The sequence below is a fragment of the Misgurnus anguillicaudatus genome, chromosome 24 (genome assembly GCF_027580225.2).
Source record: "Misgurnus anguillicaudatus chromosome 24, ASM2758022v2, whole genome shotgun sequence".
In the NCBI taxonomy this organism is placed as follows: domain Eukaryota; kingdom Metazoa; phylum Chordata; class Actinopteri; order Cypriniformes; family Cobitidae; genus Misgurnus; species Misgurnus anguillicaudatus.
This window is the reverse complement of record NC_073360.2, coordinates 11144557-11166563: the sequence shown is the minus strand read 5'-3', so window position 1 is coordinate 11166563 and position 22007 is coordinate 11144557. Positions and strand designations below refer to the sequence as shown.

General features: G+C 37.5%; 1 protein-coding gene across 1 annotated transcript in view; it reads right to left on the bottom strand.

Annotated features, from left to right (window-relative positions):
- gab2 (GRB2-associated binding protein 2) overlaps positions 1-22007 on the bottom strand; it is a 108110-nt gene that overhangs the window by 29399 nt on the left and 56704 nt on the right. Inside the window, exon 3 of the mRNA XM_055195972.2 lies at positions 2047-2278. Within this exon, the coding sequence (XP_055051947.2) occupies positions 2047-2278 (232 nt within the window). The remainder of the gene's footprint in view (positions 1-2046; positions 2279-22007) is intronic.

The window sequence follows — 22007 nt, the reverse complement described above, 5'->3', positions numbered from 1 at the left end:
CGAAAAGTACACTCTAAAAATGGCCCATGCTGGGAAAATATTGGACAGAAGACACCGCTGGGTTAAAATTTACCCAATGCGGGGTTGTTTTTACCCAACATTGGGTCATTTTTAACCCAGCAGTGTGTTCTGTCCAATATTTATCCAGCATTGGTTAAAAATAACCCAGCCATTGTGTATCATAAAGTGTCAGATCATAGGTGTGTATGTATTTTTTTCAATGTCCATTATAGTTTACTGTCTATGATTAATATAATATCATGTATGGATTGTACATGCATGTTTTGATGCTAATCTACAGGCCGCTTACCAAGCACATAATGCACCATACGTTTCAATTTTTTGTTTATCTCATTTACTCTAATTACATTTGTGTAATGGCAACCTCATATCGCCCTCAGTGGACCACTAGTTAAAATGAAAATATATACTTATTTTTCTGCACATAACTGTTACATTTATACATTTATTTATATATCCTATCCCAAGTCTGGGAAATATGTCAACACAAAAAAGAAAACGGCATGAGTCATTAAAAATAAAAGCACATCAGACAGTTCTGTGTAATGCTACGATCTGACCACTGGTGGCAGTGTTTCTCTTTGTTTCTCAGTGCTTTGTTTACATGGAGAGAGACTCTGCTGTGTGACTTTGAGTCTGTTAGGAGATGATTGAAAGTGTTTATGATACATGGAGGGAGTAAAAACTGTCTCTATATTGAGCAATGAATACATGAACATTCCCACACTAATACTGGCACGGCTGGTACTCGTGGGACAAAACCAGAGTCTGTTTACTTCCTGCAGGTTTTGAACTTAAAGGCTAAATGAAATGTTTGAATTGAGGAGACATAAAATAAACGCTATGCTGATTGATATGTTTCATTATAACAGGCAATGTTGATGGTTTAGGATGAAACAGATCAAGATGAAATGACTGTTGAGCATATCCTGAAAGTGAATCCCTCTGCAAACATCAGTATACGTAACGTCACTGTTTGCTACTGATTTTTTGGGAAGGTCTTCTATGTGTTTGCTTTATACTTTGTGAGATAACAACATTTAAAATGGCATATTTAAACACTTGAACGTCAAGCATGATGTCATCAGATGATGTCACTGTCATGAAGTCATTATCAAATGCTGGCCAAACCAGAAAGATAGGTGGATTTCATGAAGAAATGGATCGCTAAAAATATACTTTTTGTTACTGTAATGCAAATATATATTTTTTAGAAAACAGAACAACAGATATAACTAAAATAAAATTGACTACTGAGAATTGGGTAAAAAATAATAAACAGTCATGCAATCCAAACCCGTCACCTTATAAATAGGCTCTCATTTATTTAGTTTGTTTTTTAAATGTACCTTCGTACATACCACAGCATTGGCTACCAATCCAGTGACATCAGTAACCATTTTTAATCTTAATGCTTAATCAATATCCAGCATTGATTCCGGAAGTATGTGTTGATATATCATTCATCAGCACATGACAGGTCTCATATGAAGAATAATCTGTCTATAGATGTGTTTTCAATAAAGAAAGCATCTGTGTAGATGAATGTGAGGCAGAAGTATAGCCACAATTACAAATGAACAATTTTAGCAAAGTATTAAATGTTCTGCTGTTTGAGTCTCTTTAAAGGTGCAGTGTGTAAATTTTGGCGACATCTAGTGGTGAGGTTGCGAATTGCAACCAACGGCTCAGCCCACTGCCCAACCCTCACTTTTGAAACACATCATTAAGGGCTTCCGTAGAAACATGGCGGCACAAAATGGCGACTTCCATGTAAGGGGACCCTCGGTGTATGTAGATAAAAACGTCTCATTCTAAGGTTATAAAAACATAATGGTTCATTTTAAAAGCACATATAATATAGTTTTGTATATTATTTTGCATTTCTTTCAAGAGATCCTTCTAAAAATACACACTGCACCTTTAAACCAGTGAAACTGATTTGATATAAATAGAGAAATGACAACACCTTATCTTGATTTGTGGTTTGTAAGCTGTAGGAAGATCTAAAAACATGTCTCTTACCGTGTACTCTCGCTCTTTCGGCTCATGCACTGATGTAGCAGGAGGTAGTCCTGTGGAGCGCTGTTGGACAGGGTACTGTGAGAGTGCCGTACAGGTGTGTCGAACGTGAACAGCATTGGCTGGCTGGAGTTGGTGGGTACTGAAGTCTTACGTTCACCAATCAGAGGGACCAAAGAGCCACCCAGGTCATTAGTCAAAGAGCGTGAAACGTGGGTGTTGGACGACCTCTCATCTGTATAGAGAAACGAGAAAAACAAACCTTGAGGAATCTAACAATTTTGAACAACCAGTTTCATTTTCGTTTTTGAAAGCTGTCAGTCAGCTTACAGCGACACCCAAAGTAAACAACCAAACAAAAGCTACATATGCAGTCATAGGGCAATTTGGGTATTATGTTGTGATATTCATTCAAAAGTCTTCCAAACTCTATCAATTATGGGGAACAGGAACATGATGGATCATCCAGTGTGCCGAGCCACTTGATTGCTATCTGTTTTTCTATCTATGTGAACGTCATGGCCTTTGCTTTGGGCTGTTTCACTGTGACATCGCTGATTTGTACCGCACGGGTCTGCTGAAAAAATATCTCAGGCCTGCGGACTCAAAATAGACCAGGCGGTGAGCCAAAACCAGGATGCGTGTACGACCCTCCTCCTACTACCACCCCGAACTGCCCCTGAGACTGACAGAAGATGGGAGAGAGTAAAGCCGACATACATGATTGTAAAGAGATAAGTGGGTGGATAAGCCGGCCTATTGCACTGTACTGCATACTTGCCAGTGTAGCAGAATTTCTATCCACACATGTTGGGAATGGGTGGGCACTGGGTGGGTATAAAAACCTAGTGAGCTCCCTTGCAGTCTGATGTCTACTTAAACAGCCTCCTTTAAAGAAAAATAATAAAATCTCACAAGTGACTGTAACCTAGTAATTGATGTGCTTCACACAGATGCATAAGAGGCCACACGTGAACTAGGCTCCAACAGTTGCTGCTAAGCTTACACCATTATGTATGCAGAAAAATACATAATGGGCAAATATGTGACCCTGGACCACAAAACTTAAATTGCACAGATATATTTGTAGCAATGGCAATACATTATATGGGTAAAAATTGAGGGGCAACCTTCTGATCTCTCTGTTGAAGCCAATACAAGAGTGATTTAAACTGTAATTCATCGACTGGCCACTAGAGGCTGGCTCCAAATGGGAGTCAATTCCCATAGACCTCCATGTTAAAATGCCCAACTTTAGCAGAAATAAATATGTTTACAGCCTGTTTTTGGTCTGTATAGCTAATTTTGCCCTTCATGACAACTGTAAGGGGGTGATTTTTTTGTGACTCATCTGTTTAAATTATATTAAGCCCTAAAGTTCTGCATAATTAAGGGCATGGCCACTTGAGTGACAAACAGCCACTGCTGTCACTAGCTTTAACTATGTCCCGCCTCTTTACCCATTTTCGGTTATCTGCGAGTGATGCGTGGTGACGCGCGGCCAAGATGGGGACGGCAAGCCCCGCCAACTATTGGCTTCCAAAAAGCTCTTAACAAACCTATGGGTGACGTCACGGACACTACGTCCATATTTTTTACAGCAATGGCTACTTCAGCAGGATAATGCACCATGTCACAAAGCACGAATCATTTCAAATTTGGTTTCTTGAACATGACAATGAGTTCACTGTCCTATCAATATGGGCCAACTTGTTAAATCAATGCCACATAGAATTAAGGCAGTTCTGAAGGCGAAAGGGGGTCAAACACAGTATTAGTATGGTGTTCCTAATAATCCTTTAGGTGAGTGTAGAAAGATATAGATTTTAAAGTGACAAACAAAATCCCTGATGTTCATGACTTTGATAAAAAAATATAAAATTCCCTGACTTTCAATCTCTGGAATAGACCTTTAAAAATTCCATGATATTCCAGAAATTCCATAACCTGTGGGTACCCTAACTACAGCCACAGCCTGTAAATAATTGACTGGTTTAAACATTATATAGAACCAACAAGTACCCCCAGAAAATGCAAATAACCACAATGTACAAAAGTATATTGATATAAACAATGAACAGTGTCACTGAAACTTTAAATACGTTTCTCTAAGATTTTTCCATTGACCTTGTTGTTATACATTCTGGGATTGCCTTATCTACAAAGGAAACATATAATGCTGCATCAACATTTGTCCAAAATTAGGTTGACTTAGAAGCCAGCTACGGCCTACACATTGAAAGTGTTATTAAAGTCATCTAAGTAGAGATCTTAGGAGTTTACTGAATAGAGACCTTGCAGTGATGCAACAAGCCTTCACAGTTCTTGAGATCAAACTGACCACCACGCCTGTGCAATGTCCATGACAACAGTTCAAGACAGGACGGGAGTGCTTGTGAATCATAAACGAGGTCACGTATCTGCCTGAGGGCAGAGAAAGAAGACAGGGAGAGAAGAAGACTTCCTGTCTTCAGAACACGGACACAGTGTCAGGGGTCTTCAATTACTCCATTGTTCACCAGGACCCCTAAGCTACATGGGACCGCACTTCTCCGTTTGCTTCGGAGAGCTTTGTGTATGTGCTCAACCGTGACAGCGAGCTCAGGGTCCACTGATCGCCATCACTGTATTGATTTGTGGTAGAAGAGCACTCTGAACCCCTCCTCTGAGAGAGGAGAAAGTGAGACGGGTAATGAGGAGCTCAGATTAAGACACAGGCTTTGGTCTGCATCTGTCAAGTGTTATTGGCTAATGCAGTAAGGTAAAGCCACTTTAGTGCTATGACCGGTAGCAGACGAATTCGGTGTTGTGTTTGATTATATTGATGCTAATGGCGAACAGCGTTAGAGGGATAAGAGATGAAAATAAAAAGAGACGCCCTTTGGATAAGATGAGTAATACTCCTTCTGTTTTACATTTAGTCGATCATGAGAAATAAGACGCCCATTGTTGATCTGTTTTTAAGAGAAACAACTGATGCAACCTCTGAATTTGGTGGCTTTTCAGCTCTTGGGATAGTAAAGGGTCCGTCTCACCCACATATCAGAATGTAATTTTGACCTCAGGATCAAAATTAAGACGCCTTTTGTAGAGCATGACATCATATCCTGTTTCCCACATGCATTTCAGTGTATTTTGTTTTGCATGCTAAGAGTGACCAAACATTAAAACTGAACGAGGAAGTCAACTCATATTTAGAATTAAATCCTCACAGTGATGGTGGTGGGCGATTTTCACTTCGGCCAATAAGGAACCACCTAGCAACCTCCTTAACATCGACCTTAACAACCGCACAGCAATACACTACAAACACTTTGAACACTTGAGCAACCACGTAGTAAAACACAACCACCCACAACAACCTAACATCACTGTGGTGAGTTTTGTTGCACCATATCTAAAAATGCTACATTTATTTGAACATAAATATTTCTTCCAGTATTTGATTGTTTAATTTTGTTTTTTTGGTGTTTGTGGTTATGTAAAAAATACTTAATTCTTTTGTGTAATTAACTCATTCCCCGCCAGCCTTTTTATTTTTGTGAAACGGAAAAAAACTGTTTTATCCTATGTATATTTTTCTCTGATTATATACTCTTAAATATGGTTATTTTTCTTAGCAAAAGGCTGAAATAATTGCATTTCTGTACAAGAATTTTGATAGCGATCAGATTTAAAATGATTATCAAAACATACACAGAGATTAAAATTAATAAATAATTTCTTGCTTCAGTTTTTTATAAACTGGGTAAGTACGCCATCTAGTGGATAATTGCAGTATTACAGATAACCATAAAAACTCATAATTTTTTCATGCAAATGTTTTCTATTAATTGACGAGATAACTCATCAATGGCGGGGAAAATATTGAATTATTACAAGCACATGGCACCAAAGAAGGGTCGTGTCTGGAAAGGTTAATATCCAAAAACGTTTTACCGCACTACTGCAACTTTTTGTATATTTGGTCACTGTATAATACATTTATGTGAGCCTTGTGGCTGGCCTTGGTTGTGTGCAGATCTTTTTCTATTCTTAGATTAACATAACTTAAGTAAAAAGAGCTTTAAAGGGCACACATTTGGTCTATTTTTACAAGATGTAATATAAGTCTCAGGTGTGCCTAGAATGTGTCTTGAAGTTTTAGCTAAAAATACCCCCAGATCATTTGTTATAGCATGTCCAATATGTCCCTATTTGGGTGGGAGCGAAAAAGCGCCGTCTTTACTCCCTTACCAACATACAGTGAGAGCTTTCGGTTAAAATAGATCTGATTCCTGTGAATACAGTCTGCGACAATTGTATCTTTAACCGAATTAGTGCTACAATGTGCTAACAAACGCATTTAGAAAAGCATTTGGGTCAAATTAACCAGTCAGTCAGTGGGAGGGGGCGGAGCTTTGATTGTGTGATGTCAAATTAACAAGAGAATCAATACAGCATGTCTCATATGACTGCTTCGGAGAGGATGGATTTTTTTCAGTGTAGGGTTGTTGTGTTAACACAGTGCCAACAAACATTTATTGCCAAACACCTTGTAAAAGTAGATTTTGCATAATATGTGCGACAGTAATACAAAAAAGAAGTGCAGGAAATAGATATTAAATAAAATAACACTTTACAAAAGGGAAAAAAAAACGAAATTCTTGGAAAAAAGGGAAATGAGACATGCAACTGGCAAATACCAAACATAGTATATGGTATTATGATTTATCATGTATATTTATAAGTAGAGCAGTCAAATGGGTTCAACCGAGCGTGCCGCACAAGCCCTGAAAAGTGAAGGCAAAACGTCTTGATCGCCCCCCAGTAACTGGTCCCAGTATAGGTCATAAACTCCGCCTCCCCATGTTATTCAGTGGGACTTGAGACCAACTAAACAATTTAATTACACTTCAATTATTTTTTTCCAAAGCTGGTTTCAGTCATTTACTGTAGTTTTTATCATGCTGATGTAAATTCAAATGTTTGTTTTTAAAATAGGTTTGTTTTTAGTTAGTTATTTAATGATATAAATACGGTGGTGTCAGGTCTGTGATAGCTGTGATACGCGCATTCTGTGAGGGCGGGGCCTTGATTTTGCGGCTTTACTTCCTGCTCACTACTGCGTATGACTGGTCCCGAAATCGCTACTGCGCAAACTCAAGACCCAAGATGTCAGCGCCATGTCGGGACACTGGCGGCTTCACTTTTCACCAATGGAAGAGAGCGAACGGGCGTCGTCCATCTTTTTTTACAGTCTATTCAACATTCATAGTGTAGTAGAAAGAGACAAGGCAGGCCTTATCTAGATCTCATTTCTTCCTCAAGTCACTTCACCACAAAAGACATTGTGATAAAAATGTAATATACATTAAAAACAAAATGTGGTGTCAATAATATAAATTAAGCATTCATATTTTTCATAGCAGTGCGCTAAATAGCAAATAATACTTTTGCTGTTAGATAGTTTGCTTTGTAAAAGTTAGATCTATAAATGCATCCACTGCATTATTTGTTTACATTTATATTTATGCATTTTATTTAAAGCGACTTACAATGCATTACAAGGTACACATCTTTTCATTTTTAAATACTTGTTTTATTGCACACCCTATACCAGTCTAATGATACATGGTTTCCTGAAAGGAATAGTTAACCCAAAAATGAAAATTCCAAAAAAATAGATCATTGATTCCAGCTGATCTAAAGCAAAATGATAAATCTTTGAGAGGAAATGATTCATATTTTGAGCTAGTTTAGCGAAACTGAAATCAAAACAAATCCAAGCTCTAAATTTAAACATGGTGACACATCAATAACTTCAAATCTTATTAGATTGATAACATTTATTAACTCACTTGAGTCGTTTAATTTACAACAATTTGGGACCCATAGATGCATGTAAACTGATATTTTATAAATAAATAAACTTTGTGCTCAGATGAATAAATGCATATTCATCGGGATGACATGAAGGCTAAAGGTAATATTAATTTAGGCAAAACCCACCGACTACTAAAATACTGTAGTTTTGCACATCTCATATAAAAATCAATAATATTATCACACATAAACGTATCATCACGTCTTTGTATTTCTGTAGGGGGTGTCTCACTTTTCTCTCCTAGGTCTAGTTTTAATGCCTGACTAGTTACAATGGAGAAGCGATTTGGCTAACAGTTTCAGAGAAAGAGAGTACTTAAGGAAACAAGCCTTCGGGGGTAGAGGGCAGAGTCCAGAAAATTGACTTTAGATATGACTACTTCACCGCAACCTACAGCCAGACAATACAGCCACTATTGTCTCTTGGGTCTCATGGCCTGAGCATGGACACTCAGACAACAATATGTCAAATCCCAAATGGCATGTCGGGAACCATTTGCATTCCTTAAATTGGGAGAATCCATTTTCCTAAATGAGTCTGACGTCAGCACTTAATAGCATCCCTGGTCACTTCGGGGTTACTCCGGCATAATGGAATGACTTATCAGGGAATGACAATAGTGCTGGTGTACGTGGCCAAATGTGCTTATCTGTTCATGTAGTATGTCTGTGACTATCATCTTGCTAATTCTATAACTCAATCCGTTTAACATTGAACAGAAAAATCTTAGCAAAACCATTTTGTCCTTTAAACACGCTTTGTAAAACCACAGCTGCTATTGCTAATACTAAGCATTAAGTATTTGTGCAACAACAAGCTCCACAGAAACAAATGAACACAACATTACTTATATTTAAAAGACTGGTTGAGCTCAGGATCAACCATCAAGTTTACAGGCTTATTTTTTTTCATTTTACAGATGATAAAATGGTTACCAACTTGACTTGGGCATGTTGGTCCAAGCTGTCCATTTATGGTCATTAGTTGTTACATGCAGGTCCAGATGGTTGATCGGCTGGAATACCAGCTGGTCAGGCTTAGGTCGACCTGGTTGACAATCTTGATCAAGCTGAGTGGGGCTGGTAGTCACAGCAGGCAAGCAACAAATCAGCCACCATGATTTTAAAATCAAGATTGACCACCATAAGGTCATGCAGGGCTAGTGGTTCAGATTTTGACTTGCCCTGCCAAAATTTTCAATGGCACCACCACGAATAAAATAGTTGTTTTTATTGTTTTTGACCCATGTATCCTTAAAAGGACACTACACTTTTTTGAAAATATGAGGTTGTCCAGCTCCCCTAGAGTTAAACATTTGATTTTTACAGTTTTGGAATCCATTGAGCAGATCTCCGGGTCTGGCGGTACCAATTTTAGCATAGCTTAGCATAATCCATTGAATCTGATTAGACCATTAGCATCACGCTAAAAAAATAACCAAAGAGTTTCAATATTTCTTCCAATTTAAAACGTGACGTAGTGATATTACGCACTGCCCGAAAATAGTGTCCTTGGTTACTTTCAATGGCAGGGGACTATTTTCAGGCGCTGCAAATATCATTGCGCCTCCTGGAGCCATGTTACAGAAGCAAAGTCCTTGATTGTTACGCCAGTTTGAGAGTATAGTTCCTAGAAAATCGCAGCTTTTAATTTTTCGTCGTTCTTAGTACACGATGTAACTACAGAAGAGTCAAGTTTTAAATAGGAAAAATATTGAAACTTTTTGGTTATTTTTGAGCGCGATGCTAATGGTCTAATCAGATTCAATGGATTATGCTAAGCTATGCTAAAAGTGCTAGCGCCAGACCCGGAGATCAGCTGAATGGATTCCAAAACTGTAAAAATCAAACGTTTAACTCTAGGGGAGCTACAAAATGAGCATATTTTCAAAAAAAGAGAAGTGTCCCTTTAAAACTACTAGCCTACCTTATAAATGTCAAATATTGTTAAAGTAAACGCACAAATAAATACAATAGAACAAACATACAAATGAAATAAGCAATTCACTCACTTAAGACGTAACAGACAATGTTTACGAGCATAATCACTGCATTTTAAGATAATTTTGTGAAAATGTGTACATTCAAGCGAGAAACGTGACCTCAGTTTGTGTGCTCTGTCTGAACCATTTGCGCGTATTTGCACAATGTCTGAAGCCTTAAAGGTGCAGTGTGTAAATTGTAGCGGCATCCAGTGGTGAGGTTGTGAATTGCAACCAACGGCTCAGTCCACTGCTCACCCCTCGCTTTTGAAACACATAAAGAACCTACGGTAGCCACCACCGGACAAACATGTCATCGCCAGAGACAACTTAGTAAAAATTGTCCGTTAAGGGCTACTGTAGAACAATGGCGGCACAAAATGGCGACTTCCATGTAAGGTGACCCTCTGCGTATGTAGATAAAAAGTTCTCGTTCTAAGGTAATAAACGCATAACGGTTCATTATGAAAGGTCTTTATACACACCTGATAATATAGTTGTGTATATTATTTTGCATTTGTGTGAAGAGAACCTTCTACAAATTACACACTGCACCTTTAAGCCTTTCAAAGTGACTGCTGTGGATGTGTTTACAAACAAAACACTGACATCTCGGTTGCGTTTTTTTTGCTTGAATGTTTTAATTGGCAAGGCATAAAACACATGCAAATGATCGGCTTTCGTGACAGTGCAACACAGGCCTGAACTGGACAGAGCACCGCTCATGCCTGCCCTAGGCCATCGGGCACTCCTTACTCTCGAGACCCATCATGTGACCTTTTTCGCAAAAACCACCATGATTATCATTTGACATGGACATACAACAGTTTTAGCAAAACAGCCTAATCTCAAAGGAATTCATAGCAGTTTTACAACAAGGCTAATTTGTACAACATGAATTATTCAAAAACATGATAATTAGAAAAAAGCAATAATAAAGCCTAAAGCAGAAATGAATGAATGGGATTAAACAAATTTGTATTAATTAGCCACATCGTAACGCACTTACGAATTACCATGAGATTGCGTTGGAGCAAAATATATATACATTTGGCAAACACTTATATCTAAAATAATTTCCGGTGCATACAAGGAATACAGTTTTACTGGGAATTGAACCCACAACCGTTTTGCTGCACACAAACACACAATGAGGCCAACACCAATTGAGCAACGGAAAAACACAAACATTTGAAACTATACAACTAGGCAACTGTCAGAGAGAGAATATGCAAAATAAAGGCCACGTCCCAGGATTAGCCAGTCGATCACATTGTCCCCAACCCCCTGCACCATGTGACCACACAACAACATCAATTAGCTTCAGCAACTCTGACCGATCAATTGGCGGCACAGTAGCTCTTCGTCAAAACAAATAAATCATCAGGTTCAGGGTGATTTCATTCTTACAGGAGCGGCTGCCTGGGGTGGGGCTTCAGTCTGCGTCGCAATCCCTGCACTAAAGCTATGAGATAAACACTGTGGAAACATCATACAGCTGTCACACCAGATTTCAGAGACTTGACAGAGTTGCTTGAGAGGTTTGGAGGCTATCATAATAAAAAAACTGGTATATCTCAGAGGAAAACTTTAGGTGTTTTTGAGTTATGTTTCATTTAGGTATCTAAGTCTTGGATTTCTTAGTCTCAGATGTTTCTTCAGGAGAAATAAAATTGTGTCGGAAATTCGTGTCATGGGAGGGGCTTCTGCGACTCCACTCGCATCGACTTAACATGTAAATCACTTGCGCTTGCCACGTCTACCGCGTCTGGTGTAAACCCTGCATTAGACCAGCCCACTTTAGTTCATGATTGACTAAGGACATAAGGGGCCCTATCTTGCACCCAGCGCAATTGACTTTGTCAGTGACACATGTATCATTCGTATTTTGCACCGGCGCACAGCAGGTTTTTCCCCCTCCACAGACTTGCGCTCCCTGGGCGGTTCAGCGCAAAAAAGGAGGCGTGTTCCGGCGCAAACCATCCCTGATGCTATTTTGCAGTTTCAAAAAACAACTGTGCCACTGACCAAAAAAAACTAGTCTAAAGTCAGTGGCGTGTTGTGCGTGATTCATTATGCTATTTTAAGGGCGCATGCTTGACCATAATGTATAGCGTGCACAACGCGCACATACTTTGCTTATCTAATCTACACAGATGCAACAGTTATTTTTGCTAATCATAAATTGTTACGATCAAAAATATTAACACATGAGATAAGGGAAATCATAGTGGTGAGCATTGTGGTGATAGTTTTTATTTATTGTGTGGCTGCATAAAAAAATTCTCATGCAAATAACGATTAAAATATTTTCATAAGTTTGTTGTGTGGCTGTATTACGTTTATTTTATGTAAATAATAATTAAAATGTTTTCATAAGAAACCTTAATGTATATGAACTTGATTTGTAAGTGTACTTTGGGGTTGAACCTTGCTTGCGTTTCTTGGGCCTAAATAATGTAAGGTAGGCCTACTTTGTGTCAAAAAAACAAATATATAAAGGACTTTGTTTTACTTGAGAAAACATCAAATTCATCTGAAACTTCTTTTTTCTAATAAACTTATGAGTTTGCATCAAAAAGATTTTTGTTACTTTTGCAATAGACGATAATGATGATTCATTGTTACATCTATCATAAAAAAATTACGATTTGTAGATCATTTTCCTTTACCCTACAGTCACATTAGCTACAAAAGTGAACGACACCGAGCGACACGCACCCGCTTGATGGGCGTTCCTTGGCTAGTTTCTAAAAGCGGTATCAAAAGTCACTTTAGAGGTATTGTTAAGTTACAAGAACGGTGTTTTTGGATTTAAAAGTATTTATTTCTCGATAAAAGTAACAAAATATATGAGATAAAATGCCAAACTTATCACATATATACATTAATACGCATTTTCCGCCATCTTGAATTATTTTCTCAGACTCGACCACAGACCTACGTCACGCTGCTTCTTCACTCCGATTGGCAGTCGCTTTGTCGCATCGCTCAGCATTTGCATAAAATAACCTTCTTGTCTATTTTGGCCCCACCTTGCTCGCCGCAGCAGCGAGCTCATCGCTTGTCGCTGGCAAACGGCCACTTCCATTGAAAATGAATGGTAGCCTGTTTCTCTGTCTCTGTCGCTTGTAGCTAATGTGACTGGGGGGTTAAGAGGCCGTTCGTATCAAGTCATGCTTAAGTTTATTTTAAATCTAGACGTGCGGCAAGCGCACTCAAATATAGACGCGTCTGAAACAAAACTCATGTTCACAGGCAATCGCTTTGAAAAGAAAGCGGCGTGTCCTGCGCTTTCCATGCGTTTTAGGTGTTAATGGACCCTAATGCAAGAATTTATCCAATAAGTGGTTGGCCAACTTGGGCATAAAGGGGCGGGACATCTCCCACCTGCAAATTATTGGGGCTGGATACTGGTGAATGCTGACAGCCTAGGGACAGCAACCTTCAACCTTGTGGTCTGACAGGCCCATGCCTAATGTTTACTTAGAAAAAACATTTTGGGGTGAACTATTCCTTTAAAAAGTTGCAGTTGCTTTCCATTTAGTCTCATTGATGTCTTGGAGAAATATTATTAGGTATTAAAGAGATCTCATTTGATTTTCTTTCTTATGGGATGTTTCTGGTTATGAATTGAATTTCCTGCTACACTAAGCGAAATGTCCAATGACAGTACAGAAGGAAAATGTGTTGTGGATGCAGATTTCTGTTGACTAGGCCAAAGTTAGCAATTATAATTGCTGGAGTATTCAGGTCTCCAAATCAAAGTGCTTTGGGCTCAGTATTCATGTTTTCATCCATCATAGAACAGATAGTTGGATGCATTGGTGTCATGAGAACAGGAATTTCACAGGAACAGTCTTTTCTAATGCATGAGGAGTGGGAGTGTTTAGCGATCTGCCATCTTGACACCTGGCACAGCATCTTCAAATATGAAAACCAGAAGCTACTTTTTCAGCAAAACAGCACGTTAGATGAGTCAATGTGAGTCAACATGCCCACAGTTTTAACCGAACAATGACTGCGTCTATTGTAATCGAGCTTTCAAACAGATGTAATAATCTAATGGGACTGACGTCACCAAAAGAGACGTATTTGTTTTCGATTGTCGTTGTTTGAGCAAACCTTTTCTCATCTTGTCATTCTCCTTTTGTTTGGTCAAGAAAACACGAAGGCTTTGTGCTAAAGTGCCAGATTTCGTTTGGATTCGCTTTGACGTTTTTGTAAGCCAGCCATACAGCCGATGGGTAATTAATCTCTATGGATAAAATTAAAGTTAAAGATAGGAAATGCTTGCAACACAAGTGCTCCTAAATCGAGAAACCTGGCAACTAAAAAAGGCAACTGTTTATGTGAAAGTATATCAACAGACAGAGAGGTCTTATGCCACACACAGTGTGTTTTGACCGAATATAAGCTTGTGAATGAAATGTAAACAGGGTGAAATGAGAAAGCTGATGCTGACACCATGTGTCTTTACAGAGAGGAAATACTTTAATCTGGATTTTTTTAAAAAACTTTCATGTTTACTTGCTAAGTCTGAATTAAAGCTTTTCATTGCATAATAAAAAATGCAACGTTACTTAACTATGTAAGACTACTATACATTTTGTACATAGCCTACTTTTCCCACTTTTATTTACACTTAAGTAGATGGAAATAGAGTCAGGCAAGGGATCAAGACCCGACACGTTTGGAGTCAAACCTCTATCTCCCACACGAGCACCATGAAGCATGTTCACCAACTGGCCACAGCTTTAAACATCACTCTTCAGCCGAACATACAGTATTTTGCCGTTTCCTCATCCACTCAATCTTCCTTGCGGAGCCAGGTGTCTTATACACTGGGAAAGGAATAGCTGGACTCGGTGGTGTAAACGCCAGCGTGATTGATGGAGGCTCCCGCTCTTTCCATTTTCATTTCGACTCACTTTCATCCACTCCGGGTAGCTAAGACAGATTTGCATAGCAATCTATGAGCTCACCACGCACGGACGAAAATTACATCCGTCTTTTAATTTCGCCGGTGACATAAATGTGTTCACTGGGCTATTTTTGAACAGGTGATCTCATCGGGCATTAATGGGCAAGGGGGATATCACAGCGAATGTAGCGGGGTCAACAAGTAAAACTTGTGCTGTTTAAAATGTCATGGTGACATCCTACATGTGGTGATTTTTCATTTGGTTTCATATTGTAATTGGTCGACTGATTTGGTTTTTTTATGGCCAATGCCGATTTAAAGGAATAGTCTACTCATTTTCAATATTAAACTATGTTACCACCTCAACCAAGAAGAGCCGACACATCCCTCCACCATCCTAGCGCGTGCACATAAGCGCTGGAGCGCGCCGCGACACTTCGATAGCATTTAGCTTAGCCCCATTCATTCAATGGTACCATTTAGAGATAAAGTTAGAAGTGACCAAACACATCAACGTTTTTCCTATTTAATACAAGCAAGTTTGGTGGTACAAAATAAAACGTAGCGCTTTTCTAAGCGGATTTAGAAGAGGAACTATATTTTATGGCGTAATAGCACTTTTGGGAGTACTTGGACTCGCCTGAAAAGTCCGCTCCCCTTCTCCCTCTCATAATGGGAGAGGGAGGCTGTTACTGCGCCGAGTCGAAGTACTCCCAAAAGTGCTATTACGCCATAAAATATAGTTCCTCTTTTAAATCCGCTTAGAAAAGCGCTACGTTTTATTTTGTACCACCAAACTTGCTCGTATAACTACTCGTCTTAAATAGGAAAAACGTTGATGTGTTTGGTCACTTCTAACTTTATCTCTAAATGGTACCATTGAATGAATGGGGCTAAGCTAAATGCTATTGAAGCATCACAGCGCGCTCCAGCGCTTACGTGCACGCACACAGATGATAGAGGGATGTATCAACAATTCTTAGTTAAGGTAATAACATATTTTAATATTGAAAATGAGTAGACTATTCCTTTAAGAAAGCTGTATGGCCTATTTGAGGCTGATAAAACACAAATGTTATTACAGTACAAACACGAGAAAAACATTTGTTATGCATAACATTTAAAAATATACCCTTTTAAAGTACTTAAAACATATTTACAAGTCATAAATAATGTGGATCTGACATCTCACGGTACTGTTTGAATAAGTGTGTTAAACTAGTGTGGTGTTGTGTGTGACATGTTAAAAAGTGAGTAATGACTATCTGGTTACTATCTGTCAGACTTTGGCTTTACTTGAGTGACAGTGAGTTTCTTTTCATTACAAACATCTAATTTAAGTAATAGAGAAATTTACTGGCCGATTGAAAAGATTTATCGGCTGATGCAGATCAGGGTTTCCCGCTGCACTTTGCAGTTCGGGCGGCCCGCCTTAGCTCGGAAACCCTACCGCCTTAACTTAAAAATTTGCTGCACAAAAGACCGTCAAGTGCATTTCGGAAAATAGCGCAGACGCGCTTCACACCACAAACGTGCACGTGCGCCACACGGCCTAAATGGTCCATCAACTGTCTGGAGGATAAAACGAGTGTTCATGAGAACTGTAAGTGGACTTATGTTTTGGGTTTATTTAAGCCTGTTATTGTATTAGTCTACAGTTCTTGCAAATTTAAAGTAAGTTAGCTGGTGATTTTGTTGTTTGAGCAACCTGCTAGCTAGGTTGCACGTGCCTGTTGATTCAATATAATTGTTGAGCGATTACTGCTCAGATTATTTATGTGCATTATTTACATGCTACAGTAGTTACACTCCTTTAAGATAATGTAATTAAAAGTGGGAAATAATCAGTTTTTACAATATTCACGCTATCAGCGTTCGCCAGACGTTCTACAACATCTGCTTCAGTTTGTGTTTATTAACTCTTTAGTTTCACTTCATCTCGCAGCTATTCCCGTTAGAGGTAAAAACATTTAATTCATTAATAATCTAGTATGTGTTCATTTTCTGTCATAGTTTCCTCAAAATTAAGTTTTATTTGAGTGTTTTAAATAAAAATATTTTAATTTTCATCATGACGTGTACGCCCCGCCCCTTTGATTGCCCACCCCCTGGCACATCCACCCGCCCAACCCTACCACCTCAACTAACAAATTTTCTGCGGGAAACCCTGCCGATAATAAAAATATATACCACTCTCTGAAATATATTGTCCTATCACTAATTGTAATATATTGAAACCTATGCTTTAGAGGTCACTGTTAAAAATATACACGTGAATTTAACACATTCGTTTGAAACAAATTATGCATTTAAAAATATAATGGGTCTTTGTTCTTGCTAGATGTAGAGCATCTTTAAACAGTATGATCATACTTACCTTTGTACCGATTGCAACTTAAAATGCAGGCATAATTTTGAGCATTAATACTGTTGATTGATTTGCATTGATAATGTAAATAAAAGTGGCATGCTGTCCGAGCATTCCGTGACATTAGCTGCTTTCATACTGTACTGCATACAGTCTTTAACGGTAAATTACTGGTAAATTGCCGTTAAGAGATCATAGAACCTTTTTAAAAATACTGATCTATCGGTACTGGCAATTTACCAGTAAGAGAAGTTGTAAGATTATCTGCCATATTGCCCATGTTCTTTGCTTGCTTTCTGTGAAGATTAAAATATTACTGATGTTATAGAAGCAGGTTGCGACTCTTTTCCCCTTTTCAGTTTGAAGTTATACGTTACTTGGTCAAGAACAACTGCACGACTATTACTGTACCTACACACTGCTGCCAGCGAGAGCGTAAAAAAAAACACACTATAGATAAAGAGTGGACGGTCTGACACTCAAATGCATTCTCTGGAATCCTCTCAAGCAGAAGATTCTTTGGGTTTCTGCCTTCCGATTGGTTGCCGCCGAACCGCATCATAGCTCATTACTATAAAGTTCAGCTAATTTCAACTCTAAGACATTCATTGAAATGACTTTCGGCCACTTTGAAGCTCTTGTTGGCGGTGGTGTGAACGCACAGTTAGCAATTGCCACAGAAAACAACAAAAATACACTGTAAAAAATGTAATAATGCAGCTGGTTGCCAGTAACTTACTGTAGAAGATAAAGGTTTGAAAATGTTTCATGTTTATTTAACTTTGAATAAACTGTTGCCCGTAAGTAACATAAATGTAAAATCTACAGTAAGTTACTGGCAAACAGCTGCTAGGAATACTGTAATTTCTATAGAAATTTTTTACAGTGTACATACCGCGGATATAAAGTCACAACCCACCACTGTTATAAATACAAATATAATACTGGTTTCATCCCACAATGGTTTAGAGGAAACTTCTGCCTTCTGATGCATTTTGGTATTGATGTGTGAACATTCTTTTATGGATTCAATTCATTTAACTTTGTTAAAAGTTGAACGTTACCCCTTATAGCAACACTGAAAAAAATGATTCATTGAATTTAATCAATTTTTTTAAGGTAAGTGGTTGCAATCAATTTATTTAAGCTACATTTAAACAAAAGTTTTATATTTTATTTTACGTTTCTAATCTTTTTTGTTTAAATGTACACTCTCAAAATGAATGTGTTAAATTAACACATCTTGTGTCTAGTTAAGGACAACACATCTAGTGTGTTGTCCTTAATTTAACACACCTCTGTGTTATTTTTGGAACAACACACTTTGTGTTGTTTTAACACATCTTGTGTTGTCCCTTTTATTTTTTATGAACTTAAATGACACTTAATGTGTTAAAAACAACACATAATGTGTTAAATAGTTTAACACAAAGCAATGTGTTAAAATTAACACATCCAGGGTGTGTTAATTTTAACACATTGCTTTGTGTTAAACTATTTAACACATTATGTGTTAATTTTAACACATTATGTGTCATTTCGTGCTGATTTAGAGTTCATATAAATAAAAGGGACAACACAAGATGTGTTAAAAACAACACAAAGTGTGTTGTTCTAAAAATAACACAGAGATGTGTTAATTTGAGGACAACACACTAGATGTGTTGTCCCTAACTAGACACAAGATGGGTTAATTTAACACATCCATTTTAAGAGCGTAGCTTAAATAAACTGACCGCAACCACCTACCTTAAAAAAATTGATTAAATTCAATGAATAATCTTTTTCAGTGAAGGCTTCAAAAAAATGTGTAACACACAAGCCTTGTTGGTTACAACAGGATGCCGAAAACAAGTAAACACATTTTTAAAAAATGATTCATTCAATTTTAAGAATTTTTAAGGTAAGTGGTTGCAATCAATTTATTTAAGCTACATTTAAACAAAAGCTTTTTGTTTTGTATTTTTTTGTTTAAATGTAGCTTAAATAAATTGATTGTGACCACTTACCTTAAAAATTTAGTAAATTGAATGAATATTTTTTTCAGTGTATTTAGTCCATTGTCAAAGACATTTAACCCTTAAGAGTTCCTAGGGACATTTTGTGCCATTTTGATTTTGATTTTTAAACCATCTTGACTGTGATGATTGAATATTGCCCAAACTTGCCAAAGGTTAATCATTTTTGATACATTTTACAATATTGGTTTCAGTTTTTTAAATTAGCTTAAAATGGCTAAGCTACGCAAAAACCGACTAATGTGTTCCTTCGGACAAAAAATGCCCCATTGAAAACCATTATAACTACCATTTTTGACCCCCCATTTATCTTAACATAAACTAATACATACCTTTATGTCAATATATCATTTTAAACTACTGGCCTTGAAGTTTAAATTTTTATACTTGTCCACCAGGTGGCGCTACTTTTTACCATTTCATGCATTCATCAAAATGTCACAATTTTTGCTGTTTTCTGCGGACCGCATAGCTGCTGAAAAGATAAACCTTTAATGTTGAAAATTGGTGTGTGTGTAAAAAAAGTGTGTCTGAGTGGTAAGGGGGTGGGGTGATGTCGGGGTGGGGTCGGTGATGAGTGGGGCATGGGGGGCATATTCAACATATCCAAATTCTTCTCTCTTTGAAAGGCACATTCTGCGTTATAAACTAATTCAGTAATAAAAACGATGAGAGGCCAGAACCGAAAAAAAATCAATCTTCATTTTGTTTCTCGCTCATGTTGTTTATGCAAATACACTGCTATAAGTATGAACAGTATAGCAGAAGTAGTGAATATGGCAAGGCATTACAACACACATAAGGCTCCTGAAATAATCATGCACTTCAAGAGCGAGGATGGCTCCTCATCTTCCTCCGAGGATTCTGAGGTCGACACGGAGGCCTCAGAGGTAGAAGTAGACCAGCTGGAGTCTAATTCATTAGAGAGATCTTCAGAAGACTTGTCAGAAGGTGAGAGCGGAGAGGAGATGGATGAAGTGGCGGCAGGATGGACGTCAAAAATTGAAAAATCTTCTGGTCTCCCACAAACATGGAGACGCTCCGCTACTTTCCAGCAGCCAGAGATTTGATCCCAGGGCTCACACACTATGCCACTGCCCGAATCAGCCCTGACTTCAAGCTTTTCATTGATGCTGATGCATGAAATCCTGCAGCATATTGGGGCCATGACAAACCTACATGGGAGACAGTCACAGACTGGAGAGATCTTGAGACAGAGAAACTGCAGGCTTATGTGGGGCTGCTCATTCTGACCGGTGTTTACAGATTAAAAATTTATTAGCTCTCAGTCTCTGGAGTGAGAAATCAGGACAGGTCACTATTTGGGCTACGATGTCCCACAAAAGGTTTTACGACATCAGCTGAACACTGTGGTTCGATTAACGTTAACATATTGGCATTTAAAGGGTTAAAATTTCCACAAATTTAATTAATATTTGACATGTATGTTTCAGGAAGAAGTAGTGTTAAAAGATTTAATAGTTTAAAGTGGAAAAAAATATTGATGTATGATATTTTTAGAGCAGGTTTTGGGAAGGTGTCATTTTGGTGTCATTTTGGCCTTAGGATCACAAGTGTGAGTTTTGTATAAAATCTGACCCTGTTCAAAAAATAACAATGCATCAAAATCAATGTTGCTACCAATCTTTGACCCATCTCAGGGTATAATAATAATTATAATCAAATGGTAGTTCAAATGTTTTTTGGGGGGAAAATATTTAGTTTTTTGTTTTTTTCTGTTAAAAAAACATGGGCTAATGTAAACAAACAGGCATATAAAGGGTTAAAATTTTCACATATTATATTAATATTTGATATGTATGTTTCAGGCAGAAGTAGTTCTAAAAGACTGCATCGTTTAAAATGAATAAAAATATTCAGGTATGATATTTTTAGAGCAGTTTTTGGGAAGGTGTCATTTTGTGGCCTTAGGAACACTAAAGGAAGTTTTTTATAAAATCTGACCCTGTTCAAAAAATAACAATGCATGAAAATCAATGTTGCTACCAATCTTTGACCCATCTCGAGGTATAATAATAATAATAATCAGATGGTGGTTCAAATGTGTTTTTTGGAAAATATTTAGTTTTTTTGTTTTTTCTGTTAAAAAAAACATGGGCTAATGTAAACAAACAGGCATATAAAGGGTTAAAATTTCCACAAATTATATTAATATTTGATATGTATGTTTCAGGCAGAAGTAGTTCTAAAAGACTGCATTGTTTAAAATGAAAGAAAATATTGATGTATGATATTTTTAGAGCAGTTTTTGGGAAGGTGTCATTTTGTGGCCTTAGGAACACTTAAGGAAGTTTTTTATAAAATCTGACCCTGTTCAAAAAATAACAATGCATGAAAATCAATGTTGCTTCCAATCTTTGACCCATCTCAGGGTATAATAATAATAATAATCACATGGTGGTTCAAATGTGTTTTTTGGAAAATATTTAGTTTTTTTGTTTTTTTATGTTAAAAAACATGGGCTAATGTAAACAAACAGGCATATAATGGGTTAAAATTTTCACATATTATATTAATATTTGATATGTATGTTTCAGGCAGAAGTAGTTCTAAAAGACTGCATCGTTTAAAATGAAAAAAAATATTGACGTATGATATTTTTAGAGCCGTGTTTGGGAAGGTGTCATTTTGTGGCCGTAGGAACACTTAAGGAAGTTTTTTATAAAATCTGACTCTATTCAAAAAATAACAATGCATGAAAATCAATGTTGCTACCAATCTTTGACCCATCTCAGGGTATAATAATAATAATAATCACATGGTGGTTCAAATGTGTTTTTTGGAAA